The 17,729-nt window shown below is 36.7% G+C and overlaps 1 protein-coding gene across 1 annotated transcript in view; it reads right to left on the bottom strand.

Annotated features, from left to right (window-relative positions):
- smg5 (SMG5 nonsense mediated mRNA decay factor) overlaps positions 1–17,729 on the bottom strand; it is a 59,717-nt gene that overhangs the window by 39,177 nt on the left and 2,811 nt on the right. Inside the window, exons 2-7 of the mRNA XM_062964770.1 lie at positions 14,226–14,324; positions 13,119–13,242; positions 11,143–11,299; positions 4,111–4,200; positions 2,537–2,626; positions 2,182–2,260 (exon numbers count right to left, since the gene is read on the bottom strand). Coding sequence (XP_062820840.1) covers positions 2,182–2,260; positions 2,537–2,626; positions 4,111–4,200; positions 11,143–11,299; positions 13,119–13,242; positions 14,226–14,324 — 639 coding nt within the window. The remainder of the gene's footprint in view (positions 1–2,181; positions 2,261–2,536; positions 2,627–4,110; positions 4,201–11,142; positions 11,300–13,118; positions 13,243–14,225; positions 14,325–17,729) is intronic.

Raw genomic sequence — 17,729 nt, 5'->3', positions numbered from 1 at the left:
GTAATGCGGAGGAAATCCTCTCCCAGGCTCAGCTTAGAGTCCCAGAGTAGCTATCGTTATTAATATACATGTTTTGATATTATTATTAACACCCATTGGAACACATCGGATTTCATGGGGAGGCACTCCTCTCCCAGGTTCAGCTTAGAGTCACAGAGTAGCTATCCTTATTAATATACATATATTGATATTATTATTAACACCCATTGGAACACCTCAGATGTAATGCGGAGGCATTCCTCTCCCAGGTTCAGCTTAGAGTCCCAGAGTAGCTATCGTTATTAATATACATATACTGATATTATTATTAACACCCATTGGCACACATCAGATGTAATGCGGAGGAAATCCTCTCCCAGGCTCAGCTTAGAGTCCCAGAGTAGCTATCCTTATTAATATACATATATTGATATTATTATTAACACCCATTGGAACACATCGGATTTCATGGGGAGGCACTCCTCTCCCAGGTTCAGCTTAGAGTCACAGAGTAGCTATCCTTATTAATATACATATATTGATATTATTATTAACACCCATTGGCACACATCAGATGTAATGCGGAGGCATTCCTCTCCCAGGCTCAGCTTAGAGTCCCAGAGTAGCTATCGTTATTAATATACATGTTTTGATATTATTATTAACACCCATTGGAACACATCGGATTTCATGGGGAGGCACTCCTCTCCCAGGTTCAGCTTAGAGTCACAGAGTAGCTATCCTTATTAATATACATATATTGATATTATTATTAACACCCATTGGCACACATCAGATGTAATGCGGAGGCATTCCTCTCCCAGGCTCAGCTTAGATTCCCAGAGCAGCTATCGTTATTAATATACATATAGAGTCTCACTTATCCAACACTCGCTAATCCAACATTCTGGATTATCCAACGCATTTTTGTAGACAATGTTTTCAATACATCATGATGTTTTGGTGCTTAATTTGTAAAATCATAACCTATTTTGAATTTTAATAGGCTTTTCCTTATTCCCTCCTTATTATCCAACATATTCGCTTATCCAACATTCTGCCGGCCCATTTATGTTGGAGAAATGAGACTCTACTGTATTTACATAAAACTGCCATTGAAGATGAGACTGTCCAACTCTGATTAAATCATTATTTCAACCTTCTTCAATATACATGTGATTACGTATCTATCCAATAGTAATAAATACAATAATAGATGTAATAATAGAATAAAATAATAAATGTAATAATAATGACAATATTAGAGTAAAATAATAAATGTAATAGTAACAATAAGAGTAAAATAATAAATGTAATAATAATAATACATCAAGTCAAATAATAAATGTAATAATAACAATAATAATAGAGAAAAAATAATAAATTACATATATACTCGAGTATAAGCCGACCTGAATATAAGCCGACCAGGACTCTCACTCGAGTATAAGCCGAGGGTGGTTTTTTCAGCCTTAAAAAAGGACTGAAAAACTCGGCTTACACTTGAGTATATATGTACAGTAGAGTCTCACTTATCCAACACTCGCTTATCCAACGTTCTGGATTATCCAACGCATTTTTGTAGTCAATGTTTTCAATGCATTGTGATATTTTGGTGCTAAATTCGTAAATGCAGTAATTACTACATAGCATTAATGTGTAATGAACTACTTTTTCTGTCAAATTTGTTGTATAACATGATGTTTTGGTGCTTAATTTGTAAGATCATAACCTAAATTGATGTTCAATAGGATTTTCCTTAATCTCTCCTTATTATCCAACGTATTCGCTTATCCAAGTTTCTGCTGGCCCGTTTATGTTGGATAAGTGAGACTCTACTGTATATAATTATTACTAATGCTCATTGGTAAACATTAGCTGTAATGGGGAAGCAGCCCTCTGTCAGTACCTGCTTATCCTTTTGGGGCAGAAACAAAAGGAAGACGAAAGCAAGCACAATAACTGTGTATATTTATAATTATTTTATGTCCTGGCATGGAATGCTTGCCGTATATATGTCGTGCTCCGCCCTGAGTCCCCTTCGGGGTGTGAAGGTCGGAAAATAAATGTTTTTAAATAAATAAATATAAACAGAATCAGACATCAACAGAGAGAGAAAACAATAAGTAGCACAACGCAATGGCAAAGTCAGGTTGCCCCAAAGGGAACGGGCAGACATTCTCATTATTCCGCACTACTCACCAGCGCAAATAGCAGTAGGTGGCTTCCACGTTGTAGAATTTGCTCCCGGCCAGTGTCCCCAGCTGGTTAAAAGGCATCCCTGTAACCCGCAGAATAAAAAAGTCAAAGCCAGTCTATCTAAATCGGGGATGGAAGTGGTGCGTGCTTTCCTAGCCTAAGAAACAGTAATATGGGCCAAGCTTTTACATTCAGATCCATCACACTCTTAACCCTGATGAAAGTCAAAAAGAGCTCCAAACAGGGCATTGCGGGCTGCCAAAAAGAAATTTACAGGCCAGAAAACACCGTGAGCTTGTAACCCAAAATATCATTTCTCTGGTTACTTAACATGAAATATTGAAGTTATAATGCATACCTATTTGCGGTGCAACCGAAAGGGCTTGATAGTAGAATCTCTCAGCCAGCAATTCTGTATCCACACCGGCCAATTCATTCTGATACCGAGCTAATGAGAGGGCGAAGAAACATAACATACAAGAAACGTAAGGATTTCTCTGTAAGGAATTCTAAAAGGGTTGTTGAAGGTTTTCAGGGGTTGTTGTGAGCTTTTCGGGCTGTCTGGCCATGTTCCAGAAACATTCTCTCCTGACGTTTCGCCCACATCTATGGCAGACGTCCCCAGAGGTTGTGAGGTCTGTGGGCAAAATGTCAGGAGAAAATGCTTCTGGAGCATGGCCAGAGAGCCCAGGAAACTCACAGCCACCCAATAACTGCAAATCTCAATATTTCAGAAGCCGGTGAAAGTGGGAAAAAACTGTTTACAAAGAACTACAAGGAATTCAATCCAGGTCACATTTGTTTACAGCAAAGAGGCGCAAAATATGAACAATTAAAATTAACCTCCTGACGTTTCGCCCACATCTATGGCAGGCGTATCTCATCTCTGAGGATGTCTGCCATAAATGTGGGTGAAACGTCAGGGGAGAATGCTTCTGGAACATGGCCAGAGAGCCTAGAAAACTCACAGCAACCCAATAACAACAATAACTGCAAATCTCAATATTTCAGAAGGCGGTGAAAGTGGGATCATCGCTGTAATGTGGAAAATAGAACTGTTTACAAAGAACTACAAGGAATTCAATCCAGGTCACATTTGTTCACAGCAAAGAGGCGCAAAATATGAACAATTAAAATTATTAAAATTAAAATTATTAAAATTAAAATTATTGTATTGTTCTGGGCATGGCCCCATGTAAGCTGCCCCAAGTCCCCATTGGGGAGATGGTGGCGGGGTATAAATAAAGTATTATTATTATTATTATTAACCTCCTGACAAAATAACAGTGCACTTAAGAGGAGAACCTTTAGAGAACTTTGTTAATGAATGGCAACCAATGATCCAACATTTCAATGTAAAATTAACCTAAAAATGTACACAGAGGAAGCTAATAGACTGAAGGCAAGGAGGAAACAGATATAAATTTGGAACTTTTAATATTTTTATATGTACTATACAAATAGAAGCCTGTGACCCCTTCTTGAAAATATATTGTCTGAGAAAGGATTATGAAAGACTAATAGAGGAAAGTATTGCGCTGTATGCAACAAACACCTGCAATGTATGTATATATGAATGAATGAAAATAAATAAACATTATATATTAAAAAAAAATTAACCTCCTGACGTTTCGCCCACATCTATGGCAGGAATATCTCACCACGGAGGATGTCTGCCGATAGATGTGGGCAAAACGTCAGGGGAGAATGCTTCTGGAACATGGCCATACAGCCCGGAAAACACACAACAACCCAGAGATGTTATTCTCACATTTTAAGGAGAAGATGATCCCCCAAAAGTACAAGAAAGCCGTTATGGCTTGGAAAGATGAAATAGGCCCAAATCCTTTGGGTTTTTGTTGGCTGGTGTATCAATGGGTTTGCATTGCAAGAAACATCACAACAGGAAGAGGACAACAATGTTTGACTCACCTAAATCCCCCAGGTAAACCAGACACCGGTGGCAGGCCATCTGGGCCCACTCCATCTCCTTCTCTGAGGCCGACACCGGCTTCTTACAACCTACAGATAAAAAGATGGCAAAGCCTATTAAACATCAAATTGGGTTATGATTTTACAAATTTAGCACCAAAACGTAATATTATACAACAAATTTGACAGAAAAAGTAGTTCAATACGCAGTAAGGTTATATTGCAATTACTGTATTTACGAATTTAGCACCAAAATATCACGATATATTGAAAACATTGACTACAAAAATGCCTTGGGTAATCCAGAATGTTGGATAAGCGAGTCTTGGATAAGTGAGACTCTGCTGTATTTATATCCCACCCTTCTCACTCCAAAGGGGACTCAGTGTGGATCAGAGACCATACATATGTGGCAAACATTCAATGCCATTTATACAAGGACAAGACAAACAATTGAGCATAGATATAGGGGGGTGTGTGTGTATGTGTGTGTGTGTGTGTATATGTGTGTGTGTATATATATATATATATACACACACACACACACACACACACACACAAACACACACACACACATATACATACAGTAGTCTCACTTATCCAAGCTAAACGGGCCGGCAGAACCTTGGATAAGCAGATCTCTTGGATAATAAGGAGGGATTAAGGAAAAGCCTATTAGACATCAAATTAGGTTATGATTTTACAAATTAAGCACCAAAACATCATGTTATACAACAAATTTGACAGAAAAAGGAGTTCAATATGCAATAATGTTATGTTGTAATTACTGTATTTATGAATTTAGCACCAAAATATCACGATATATTGAAAACATTGACTACAAAAATGCGTTGGATAATCCAGAATGTTGGATAAGTGAGACTCTAATGTACTTATGACGTTTCTCGGGGTTAACCTGGCATGATGTCAGTTGTAGTTCACCTACAACCTTATACAGTAGAGTCTCACTTATCCAACATAAATGGGCTGGCAGAACGTTGGATAAGTGAATATGTTGGATAACAAGGAGGGATTAAGGAAAAGCCTATTAAACATCAAATTAGGTTATGATTTTACAAATTAAGCACCAAAACATCATATTATACAACAAATTTGAGATAAAAAGTAGTTCAATACACAATAATGTTATGTTGTAATTACTGTATTTATGAATTTAGCACCAAAATATCACAATATATTGAAAACATTGACTACAGAAATGCCTTGGATATTCCAGAACCAGTCTTGGATAAGTGAGACTCTACTGTACTGATGAAGTTTCTCGGGGTTAACCTGGCATGATGTCAGTTGTATTTCACCCACAACCTTATGCATTATGTACAATTAAAAATGGCCTTTTTCAAATATCTTCACTTCACTTCACTTTATTTCTTAATTAGTTGTTCTCCACCAGAGTGCTCCGAGCAACTTACAATTTAAAATACCATTCCACAATATAAAAACATTCAACCTAAAAACATTCAACAGTGACTATTTGGCAAATTAGATCTGATTTACTTAAATGCACAACCAAACAGCCAAGTCTTGAGCGCTTTTCCAAAAGGTCGCAACTCCGATATTGCTCTAACATATGGAGGCAATAACCTGGGCAACGCCGGGTACACAAGCCAGTTTTAAAATAAAAAGTGGAATTTTATGCCCGGTTTGGAAGAAAGTCTCACACTGCTGCAGGTGAAGGTTCTCCACATCCCAATACAAGTAGCAACAAGAAGGAAAATAGCAAAGAAGGAAGAACTCTGAGCTGAATTCAGAGGATCCTAACCGCAGAGCTGAGCAAAATGTGGCCCCAGTTTGGACCCTCAAAACCTCCAGACGCCTTCCTCAAACTAACGTGGAAATGGCAGAAAATTTCCAGCAATTATTCCTCTTTTAAATAAGGTTGCAGCTCCCTCTCCCATCTGTTGCAGTTACCCACAAGAGAAGCACCCAATCCATCTAGGCCTATATTGATTCAACCCGAGAGCCGTATGTTTCAATCCTTTTTCCACCCCCACAACTGCTCCAGTGGGAGTGCAATTAATATGTCAAAAAGTGGCACAACCCTAGCCAGCTTTGGGGGCGTTCTAAGGACTCCCATCATTCCTGAGATCTTGACTGTTGCCAAGGACACAAGGCATTTAGAGCACAGTCCCTTGCACCCTCCCACTGGCAAAGATGCACTTTGAAAGTTCATGGGATTCAGAGTTTAATCAAAGATTGACCATCGTAAGAAATAATAATAATAATAATAATAATAATAAACTTTATTTTTATATCCCGCCCCATCTCCCCGAAGGGACTCAGGGCGGCTCACAACAGGGACAAGCCCGAACAACAACAACAACATATTTAACATAAACTTAAAACATTCCAACAATACACAAAATAAAATAATGGACAAATACATTAAAATCCAAGCAGATAAAATCAGAGTAATTAAAAGTAACCCAGTGGGAACAGGTTTCATAAAGTGCTGTATCATGGAAATAAGTAGCAGTGATAAAGTGCCATATGCTTTTAAAACAGAAAGAAGTATTCTAATAACAGCTCTAAAGTTGACTACAAGGGGTCCCAGTTCACGGTCCCTCAGACCGCTGGAGGGCCGGACTATAGTTGAAAAAAACCCTATAAACAAATTCCTATGCACACTGCACATCTCTTATTTTGAAGTAAAAAAACCAAACGGGAAGAAATACAGCTTCAATATTAATACTAATAATAATCATAATAAAAATAATAAAGAGGGTTGGAAGAGACACCTGTATTATATTATATACTGTATTATATTATTATCGTAGCACAATATAAGCATTATATATCATTATATTGCACTATACCATTATACTGCAATAATATTAGTAATATTACATGTAATATATGTACCTGTTATATATATATATATATATATATATATATATATATATATATATATATATAGTGTTGCAGTGTATATGATTATTTATTGTATTGTTTAATTGTATTGTGATATGTTGTTTTATATTTTGCTATATTATACTGTTCTGGGCATGGCCCCATGTAAGCCACCCCGAGTCCCCGTTGGGGAGATGGTGGCGGGGTATAAATAAAGTTTTATTATTTTTATTATTTTTATTATTATTATTATTATTATTATTATTATATATAATATACAATTATAACACTGTATTATTATTATTATATTGTATTACATTATAATATTATTATCAATATTATATGTATATACAATCTATTATATTATTAGTATAACAATATTAGTACTGTATTATATTATTATAGTAGCACAATATAAGCATTATATATCACTATATTGTACTATACCATTATACTGCAATATTATTAGTAATACAATAGAGTCTCACTTATCCAAGCTAAACGGGTCAGCAGAAACTTGGATAAGTGAATATCTTGGATAATAAGGAGGGATTAAAGCAAAGCCTATTAAACATCAAATTAGGTTATGATTTTACAAATTAAGCACCAAAACTTCATGTTATACAACAAATTTGACAGAAAAAGTAGTTCAATACGCAGTAATGTTATGTTGTAATTACTGTATTTATGAATTTAGCACCAAAATATCACGATATATTGAAAACATTGACTACAAAACTGCGTTGGATAATCCAGAATGTTGGATAAGCGAGTGTTGGATAAGTGAGACTCTACTGTAATATTACATGTAATATATAACATACAATTATAATACTGTATTATTATTATATTGTATTACATTATATTATTATCAATATTATATGTATATACAATCTATTATATTATTAGTATAACAATATTAGTACTGTATTATATTAGCATAGCACAATATTAGCATTATATATCACTATATTGTACTATACCATTATACTGCAATATTATTAGTAATATTACATGTAACATATAATATAGAATTATAATACTGTATTATTATTATATTGTATTACATTATATTATTATCAATATTATATGTATATACAATCTATTATATTATTAGAATAACAATATTAGTACTGTATTATATTATTAGCATAGCACAATATTAGCATTATATATCACTACTAGCTGTGCCCGGCCACGCGTTGCTGTGGCGAAGTCTGGTGGTATGGGAAATAAAGTATTGAGGAATTGGTGGTAGTTAAGGTAAAGAGTAAACGTTTTCCCCTGACATTAAGTCCAGTCGTGTCCGACTTTGGGGGTTAGTGGTTATCTCTATTTGTAAGCTTGAAGAGCTGGCGTTGTCCGTAGACTCCTCCAAGGTCATGTGGTATGACTGCATGGAGTACCGTAACCTTTCCGCTGGAGTGGTACCTATTCATCTACTCTCATTTGAATGTTTTTGAACTTTAGGGTTGGGAGAAGTTGGGGCTAACAGTGGGGGCTCTGTCTGTTCCTCGAATTCAAACCTGCAACCTTTCGGTCCAGAAGTTTAGCATCTCAGCGCTTTAACACGCTGCACCATCAGGGGTATTATTTTCGTAAGGTTGTGAATATACAATATTTTTGATTGTTTTTGTCTGTTGGAGGGAAGTATGAATGCTGCAATTAGGAAAAATGATTAGCATGTAATGACCTTGTAGCTTTAAAGCCTGGCTGTTTCCTCCCTGAGTGAATTTTTTGTTGGGAGGTGTTAGCTGGCCGTGATTGTTTCCTCTCTGGAATTTCCTTGTTTTCAGAGTGGTGTTGTGTGTGATATTTTATGTGCTTCTACTGTCTGTGACCCTCAGAAAACAGAGGATTTGCCAGACTTTGGCGATGGGAATACTTTGTTGGGAGGTGTTAGCTGGCCCTGATTGTTTCCTGTCTGGAATTCCCGTTTTCAGAGTGGTGTTGTTTATTTAGTGTTGTGATTGTAGAGATTATATTGTTGTGTATTACTGCACCACAGTAATTATTTCATCTTACAGTAGAATCTCAGTTATCCAACATTTGGTAATGCAATGTTCTGGATTATCCAATGTAGTCTGCGTTTTTGTAGTCAATTTTTGTGTATTCAGTGTTTTAAATTGTGATACTTTTTCTGTCAAATTTGTTGTATAACATGATGTTTTGGTGGTTAATTTGTATAATGATTCCCTAATTTGATGTTTAATTGGGATTTCCTGAATCCGTTCTTATTATCCAACATATTCAGTTATGCAATGTTGTGCTGGGATGTTTATGTTGGATAAGTGAGATTCTACTGTATATTTATAATTTTGCAAGGAAGGCGTTTGCGCCATCCCCCGGGCCCTGGAAAAGGGTAAATAAGAGAAGAGGAGAAGGCGCTCTGTACGTGCTCAGGGGCCAGGCGGGAGGCGTGGCGGGGTGAGGTCTGCCCTTCCCCTTTGCCCCTCCATCCCGGCCCTTCCCCTCCTACCGGAGGTGGCGCCGGTGTGGTGGTGGGTTGTAGGCCAGGCAAGAGCGGGCTCCAGTGGAGGCGCAGGCCTGGGGCGTCGCGGCTTCCTTCCTCCCCGCCTCCGCGCTTCCCGATGCCGGCCTCCATGTTCTTCCCGCGGAGGACAGGAGGAGGCCTGAGCAGCGGCGAGGAGGAGGAGGGGAACCGGGCCAGGAAGGCGGGCAACGTGGTGCTCGTCCGCCGCTGCAGGCCCGAGAGGAAGAGAAAGGGGTGGGAAAGGCTGCCCCTCCACACAGAGGGAGAGAGGCAGGACTCGCTTTCCCAGAAGTGCCTGGCGCGGCAATGACAGTGTTGGCGCCAAAAACCAGGAAGGTCCCGAGGGAGGGACCTTTTTGTTTTCCAGGCGAGAGGTGAGGGCAGGGAAGGGTCGGCTTAGGCCCTCCGGGTGTTTTGGAGTAGAACTCCCGATTCGAGGATGGGGAGCTCAGCCTCGTGAGGCGGAGATGTGCCTTCTCCTGGCGAGTCCCTGGCTTCGGCGGTGGAGGAGGTGCAAGAGAGGGAGGGAGGGGAACGGTTCTGTGTGTGTGCGCGCGCGCGGAAAGAGTTGGGAGGACTGTGTTTCTGCGCATGCGCAGATTGCCTGTTGTGTTTTTTTGGTGTTGTGATTGTGTTTTTTGTTTGATTATGTTGTATCTTACTGGAGGCGGGGATGATGGATTGCGTTGCCAATTTTAGAGTTTGGGGGAGCTGTAGATTTGTTGTTTTGTCCATCGCCGTGATGCCATCACTCTTTTATATATATAGATATTGTACTATACCATTATACTGCAATATTATTAGTAATATTACATGTAATATATAATATAGAATTATAATACTGCATTATTATTATATTGTATTAATTATAGTATTACAGTAGAGTCTCACTTATCCACCATTCGCTTATCCAAGGTTCTGCATTATCCAAGCCATTTTTGTAGTCAAAGTTTTCAATATATCATATTTTGGTGCTAAATTCATAAATACAGTAATTACAACATAACATTACTGCGTATTGAACTACTTTTTTGTCAAATTTGTTGTATAACATGAAGTTTTGGCGCTTAATTTGTAAAATCATAACCTAATTTGATGTTTAATAGGCTTTTCCTTCATCCCTCCTTATTATCCAAGATATTCGCTTATCCAAGCTTCTGCCGGCCCGTTTAACTTGGATAAGTGAGACTGTATGTGCATTTCCCTCCAGCATCTATCTAGAAATCTCTATGTGTGTGTGTGCATTTCCCCTGTACTATTTCCAAGCCCTATATATCTATATTCATATATATCTAGCTAGACATCTCTCTCTATATATAAATAATTATATCTGCATAGGATTTGCAGAGACTTGCAAACACGTGAGACAAAAATTCATATATAAAAACAATGTATATCCATAGATACAGATATAGAAGGTACATGTATATAGTATTTGCAAAAACTTGCAAACATATGAGGGAAAATTCATATATAAAATTAATATATATAGTGAGATACAAATATTTAGGTACATAAGGATTGCAAAGGCTTGCAAGGGGAAGTGCCTACATATCTGTAGCAGAAATTAACAAATATTTCTGGGGAAAGGGCTTATCTTCGAGTATATACGGTAGCCCTACCCAAGAAGAGCAGAATAATAGCTGTGCCAACATTTGGATACTGACCGATCAGGGGATCCGTAACATGGGTCCAGTCGATACAACACTGCAGCTCCAGCTGGTAGTGGGACTGAATGTAGAGAAGGAGGTGCTGATAAAACCCGATGCCGGCAATGAGGTGTGTCCGGTAGGCACACTCCAGAGTACTGCGGCTGTGAATGTGCTGCAAAACAAGGAAAGGAGAGAATCATTAATGTTACTTCCACCACTTCTCTTGAAAATATTCCACCTACCGTGTTTCCCTGAAAATAAGACAGTGTCTTATATTAATTTTTGCTCCCAAAGATGCTCTAGGTCTTATTTTCAGGGGATGTCTTATTTTTCCATGAATCAGAATTCACATTTATTTTTGAACAAAAAAATGAACATTTATTATATACTGTACAGTAGTTGTCATCACAAACCAGCATAACCAGACAAACTGAATCCTATCAAGAATTTCTTGTTACTACCATTATTACCATGTACAACTGGTACATACATTTACCGATCCTGCATGCTCTGGTGTTCTGTTTGGCAGACGCTGGGCATGCTTCCAAACAAAAACTTTGCTAGGTCTTATTTTCGGGGGAGGCCTTATATTTTGCAATTCAGCAAAACTTCTACTAGGTCTTATTTTTCAGGAATGTCTTATTTTTGGGGAAACAGGGTAAACATTCGAACTGCCAACCTTCAGGTCAGCAGTTCAGCAATACAAGGATTTAACCCACTGCGCCGCAACGGCCCCCTAACTGTATTCGCAATTTGTTTCTGACACGATAAATACCATATATACTCATTTTTCAGCCTCTTTTAGGACTGAAAAAGCTCCCCTCGGCTTATACTCGGGTGAGGGTCCTGGTTGCCTTATATTCAGGTCAGCTTATACTTGAATATATACGATAGATTTATTATTTTTCTCTTATTATTATTGGTATTATTACATTTATTATTTATTTATTTACTTACTTACTACATTTATATCCTGCTCTTCTCACCCCGAATGGGACTCAGAGCAGCTTACAAATCAAATGAACATACAATATATTGTTATCATAGTACAATATAAGCATTAAATTACTATATTGTACTATATTATTATATGGTAATATTATTAGTAATATTACATTTAATATATAATATATAATTAATATTATATTGTATTATTAGTAGTATAATGTTGTATTTTACTCTATTATTATAGTTACTAATACAACAACAACAATTTATTGCCAGTTGGCCTTATCAAGCACAGACAATACAAACATAAAATACAACATACATCTGGTTCACTTAAAATAAAATACAATAGTTACTAATACATTTATTTTACTCTACTTTTATTATTATTATTAATACATGTATTATTTCAGTCTGATGTGATTATTGTTACATTTATTATTTTATTCTATTTATTATTACGTTTATTTACTGTATTTATTAGCATTATTGCAGTTATAATTTTACTATACTTATTATTACATTTATTTACTGTATTTATTAGCATTATTACATTTATTATTTTATTCTATTTATTATTACGTTTATTTACTGTATTTATTAGCTTTATTGCATTTATTATTTTACTATACTTATTATTACATTTATTTACTGTATTTATTAGGATTATTGCATTTATTATTTTACTCAATTATTATTAAAAGGATCCATAAGCAAATTGATGTTGAAGTAGTTGAGAATAAGGAATTACTCAGAGTTGGACAGTCTTATCTTAAATTAGTTTTATGTAAATATTCAAAAGCATTTAACCTACTGAGGCCTCAAGTAATGTAATTTTCTTATTATCTATTTTTATTTCTGAAATTTACCACTCTCGGCTTATACTCGAATCAATGTTTTCCCAGTTTGTTTGTGGTAAAATAAGGTGCCTCGGCTTATATTCAGGTCGGCATATACTCGAGTATATACGGTAAATACTGCATTTGTGTCTTACTGCAGATCTAGCGTATGTTAGACAGAAAAGGACCGGAGTAAAGACTGACCTTTTTGTTTGTTTTAATGAGCTGGATGACTTCGTAGTAAACCTTCCTCCACAGCAACTCCTCGGCTTTCCTCCCATAATCCACCGGGTGCAAGAACATGAGCTTCACACACAATTCGCGGAGCCTGGGTTGGAAAATTGGTTGAGAAGTGGAAGGGGGAAAAGAAGGGAGAAAGTTAATTGTGAATCTAATTCCTGGGCGTTGTAGTTTGTCCAAGTCTTTACACCTCTCTGGCAAAACTACAATACCCATGATTCTGGGATGTGGCGCAGGCTGATTAGTAGCAAGCTACAATAAATCACTATGACCAAGAGGGCATGAGTTCGAGGCCAGCCCATGTTGGGGTGAGCACCCGACCATTAAAAAAAAAATAGCCCCTGCTCGTTGTTGACCTAAGCAACCCGAAAGATAGTTGAATCTATCAAGTAGGAAATTTAGGTACTGCTTATGTGGGGAGACTAATTTAATTTACGACACCATAAAAATTTCCAGCAGCGTTTGGAATGAGGAAGTCGGCATCACAGTGGATGATGAAGCAGCAGCTCCCCCTGTGGCCGGAATCGAGCATCCCCTCAGGAAGCTGGAGAAGGTTAAATTGCCTCTGTGTCTGTGTCTCTATGTTCATATAATAATAATAATAATAATAATAATAATAATAATAATAATAATAAATTTATTCTTATACCCCGCCCCATCTCCGCAAAGGGACTCGGGGCGGCTTACATGGGACCAAGCCCGGACACAATAATATAAAAGCAAAACAATAAAACAGATCAATCAGCAATAAAACATCAAACAACGATAAAAACAGTCATAAAAAGTCACATACAAAATAAAATCTTAAAATCCCAATCTTAAAATATGGCATTGAATGTTTGCCTTGTATGTGTACATTGTGATCCGACCTGAATCCCCTTGGGTTTAGAAAGAAGGGCAGAATATAAATACTGTAAAAAAAAATTAAAAATAAATAAATACTGTAAATAAATAAATAAAACGGCAGTGAAAGTGGTATCAAACTTCATTCATTCCTCAGTGCAGACCCACGCCTACATTAGTCTGAAACAAAGAAGGCCAAATAGAAAGTCCCAGCTTTGCTTTGCTCACTTGTTTCTCAGGCTGATGTTCTCTGGCTTGAATACTTCTTGATAAGCTGCTTTGTTTCCCAGAATGAGATCCAGTCTGTGCACTGCCTCTACCACCGCTCTGTCAAACACAAACAGAAGCAGAGGAATCATTCAAATTGGAAATATTACGCCAAACCTTTCTCAATATCACATTCAAGGAAGCCACGGACAAGACGGAAGGTATCCAAAGAAGGGCCAACAAAATGATAAAAAGTTTGGAAGCAAAGCCCTATGAGGAGCGACTGAGAAAGCTGGAGTGGAGTTTCCGAGGCTGGATGGCTATTTGTCGGGAGGGATCAGGTGGTGCATTCCCTTATGGCAGAAGCGGATTGCACTGGATGCCCTGGGAGTCTCTTCCAACTCTGTTGTTGTTTATTTATTATTATTTATTTACTACATTTATATCCCGCTCTTCTCACCCCAAAAGGGACTCAGAGCGGCTTACAAATCAAATGAACATACAATATATTATTAGAATAGCACAATACAGTAGAGTCTCACTTATCCAACATAAACGGGCCGGCAGAACGTTGGATAAGTGAATAGAATAATAATAATAATAATAATAATAATAATAATAATAATAATAACTTTATTTTTATACCCTGCCCCATCTCCCCGAAGGGACTCGGGGCGGCTTACATGGGGCCTTGCCCGATAAAACAATCAAATATCAAAACACAGCAATAAAACAATAAAAACATCAATTAGAGTAAAAACAATCGTTAAAATCAACATAAAACATACAATATTAACACTGGAGACTAATTCATAGAACCCAGGCAAAGTGCAACATGTGCCGAAATGGGCCAAAATGGGGAAGGTAATTTCACAGTTGAAGTGGACAAAGTGCAATATAGCATATGTTGGATAATAAGGAGGGATTATGGAAAAGCCTATTAAACATCAAATTAGGTTACGATTTTACAAATTAAGCACCAAAACATCATGTTATACAACAAATTTGACAGAAAAAAGTAGTTCAATAGGCAGTAATGCTATGTAGTAATTACTGTATTTACGAATTTAGCACCAAAATATCACGACGTATTGAAAACATTGACTACAAAAATGCGTTGGATAATCCAGAACGTTGGATAAGTGAGTGTTAGATAAGTGAGACTCTACTGTATAAGCATTAAATTACTATATTGTACTATATCATTATATGGTAATATTATTAGTAATATTAGATTTAATACATACTATATAATTAATATTATTGTTGTTATCTATATATATAAAAGAGTGATGGCATCACGGCAATTCACAAAACAACAAAAGTACAGGCCCCCCAACCTCAAAATTTGACAACACAACCCATCATCCACGCCTCAAGGTTGATACAACAAAAAGAAAAGAAAAATAAAGTCCTAATTAGAGGGAGAGCAATAATTTTTTTATCCAATTGCTGCCAGTTTAGAGGGCTAATCTCTGCCCACTTGGTTGGCTAGCAACCAAGGGACAGCCAGATTTCAGTTAGGGGACAGGCAGATTTAGGCCTCACTTAGACTTCTTCCACAGATTATCAGATTTGCACTGGATTATATGGCAGTGTAGACTCAAGGCCCTTCCACACAGCTATATAACCCATTTAGAATCTTATATTATCTGCTTTGCACTGGATTATCTTGACTCCACACTACCATATAATCCACTTCAGTGTGCATTTTATACAGCTGTGAAGAAGGGGCCTCAGATAATCCAGTTCTGAGCAGATAATATAAGATTAGAAATATACAGGAGAGTCTCACTTATTCAACGTAAACAGGCCGGCAGGATAAGTGAATATGTTGGATAATAAGAAAGGATTCAGGAAAAGCCAATTAAACATCAAATTAGGCAATCGTTATACAAATTAAGCACCAAAACATCATATTATACAACAAATTTGACAGAAAAAGTAGTTCCATGCGCAGTAATGCTATGTAGTATTTACAGTAGAGTCTCACTTATCCAACGTTCTGGATTATCCAACGCATTTTTGTAGTCAATGCTTTCAATATATCGTGATATTTTGGTGCTAAATTCATAAATACAGTAATTACTATATAGCATTACTGTGTACTGAACTACTTTTTCTGACAAATTTGTTGTCTAACATGATGTTTTGGTGCTTAATTTGTAAAATCATAACTTCGCCATAGCAACGCGTGGCCGGGCACAGCTAGTTATTATTATAGAATCTTAATCTTGGTTAACAATGGAGTCTCCTTCTCTGGAGGTTCTTAAGCAGAGGCTGGATGGCCACCTATAGGGAGGGCTTGGATTGTGCCTTCTTGCCTGGCAGAAAGAGGTTGGAATGGATGGCACTTGGGGGTCTCTTCCAACTCTAGGATTTGATAATAATAATCATCATCATCTTGGTGCCTTCCTTTATGGCAGGATGGGGTTGGGATGGATAGCCCTTGGGGTCACATCTGTCTCTTAAGATTCTATAATAATAATAATAATAATAACAACAACAACAACAACAACAATGGTCTTGAGATGGTGGCTTCCTTTAATGTCAAAAGGGGGTTGGGATGGATGGCTCTTGGGAGTCTCTTCTGACTCTAGAATTCAATAATAATAATAATAATAATAATATAACAATAATAATAGATGATAATGATATCGTGCCTTCCTTTAATGTCAGAAGGGGATTGGGATGCATGGCCCTTGGGGGTCTCTTCTGACTCTAGGCATCAATAATAATAATAATAATAATAATAATAATAATAATAATAATAATAATAATAATAATAATAATGTATAATATATAATAATGATAATGTATAATATATAATAATAATAGGTGATAGTAATGATAGGGTGCCTTCCTTTATGGCAGGAGGGGGTTGGGGTGGATGGCTCTTGGGGGTCTCTTCTGACTCTAGGCATCAATAATAATATATAGGCAATAACAATAATATATATATATATATATATATATATATATATATATATATATATATTGATAATAATATATAATAATAATAATGTAATAATAATAATAATAATGGATGGCTCTTGGGGGTCTCTTCTGACTCTAGGCATCAATAATAATATATAGGCAATAATCATATATACACACACACACAATAGAGTCTCACTTATCCAAGTCTTGCTTATCCAAGCCTCTGGATTATCCAAGCCATTTTTGTAGTCAATGTTTTCAATATATCGTGATATTTTGGTGCTAAATTTGTAAATACAGTAATTACAATATAACATTACTGCGTATTGAACTACTTTTTCTGTCAAATTTGTTGTAAAACATGATGTTTTGGTGCTTAATTTGTCAAATCATAACCCAATTTGATGTTTAATAGGCTTTTCCTTAATCCCTCATTATCCAAGATATTCGCTTATCCAAGCTTCTGCCGGCCCGTTTAGCTTGGATAAGTGAGACTCTACTGTATATAGTATTTAATAATAATAGATGATGGTAATGATAATGGTGCCTTCCTTTATGGCAGGAGGGGGTTGGGATGGATGGCTC

This window comes from Anolis carolinensis, unplaced genomic scaffold (assembly GCF_035594765.1).
Source record: "Anolis carolinensis isolate JA03-04 unplaced genomic scaffold, rAnoCar3.1.pri scaffold_14, whole genome shotgun sequence".
Lineage (NCBI taxonomy): Eukaryota > Metazoa > Chordata > Lepidosauria > Squamata > Dactyloidae > Anolis > Anolis carolinensis.
Note: the sequence above shows the minus strand (reverse complement) of the source record. Positions and strands in the feature narration are given on the sequence as shown.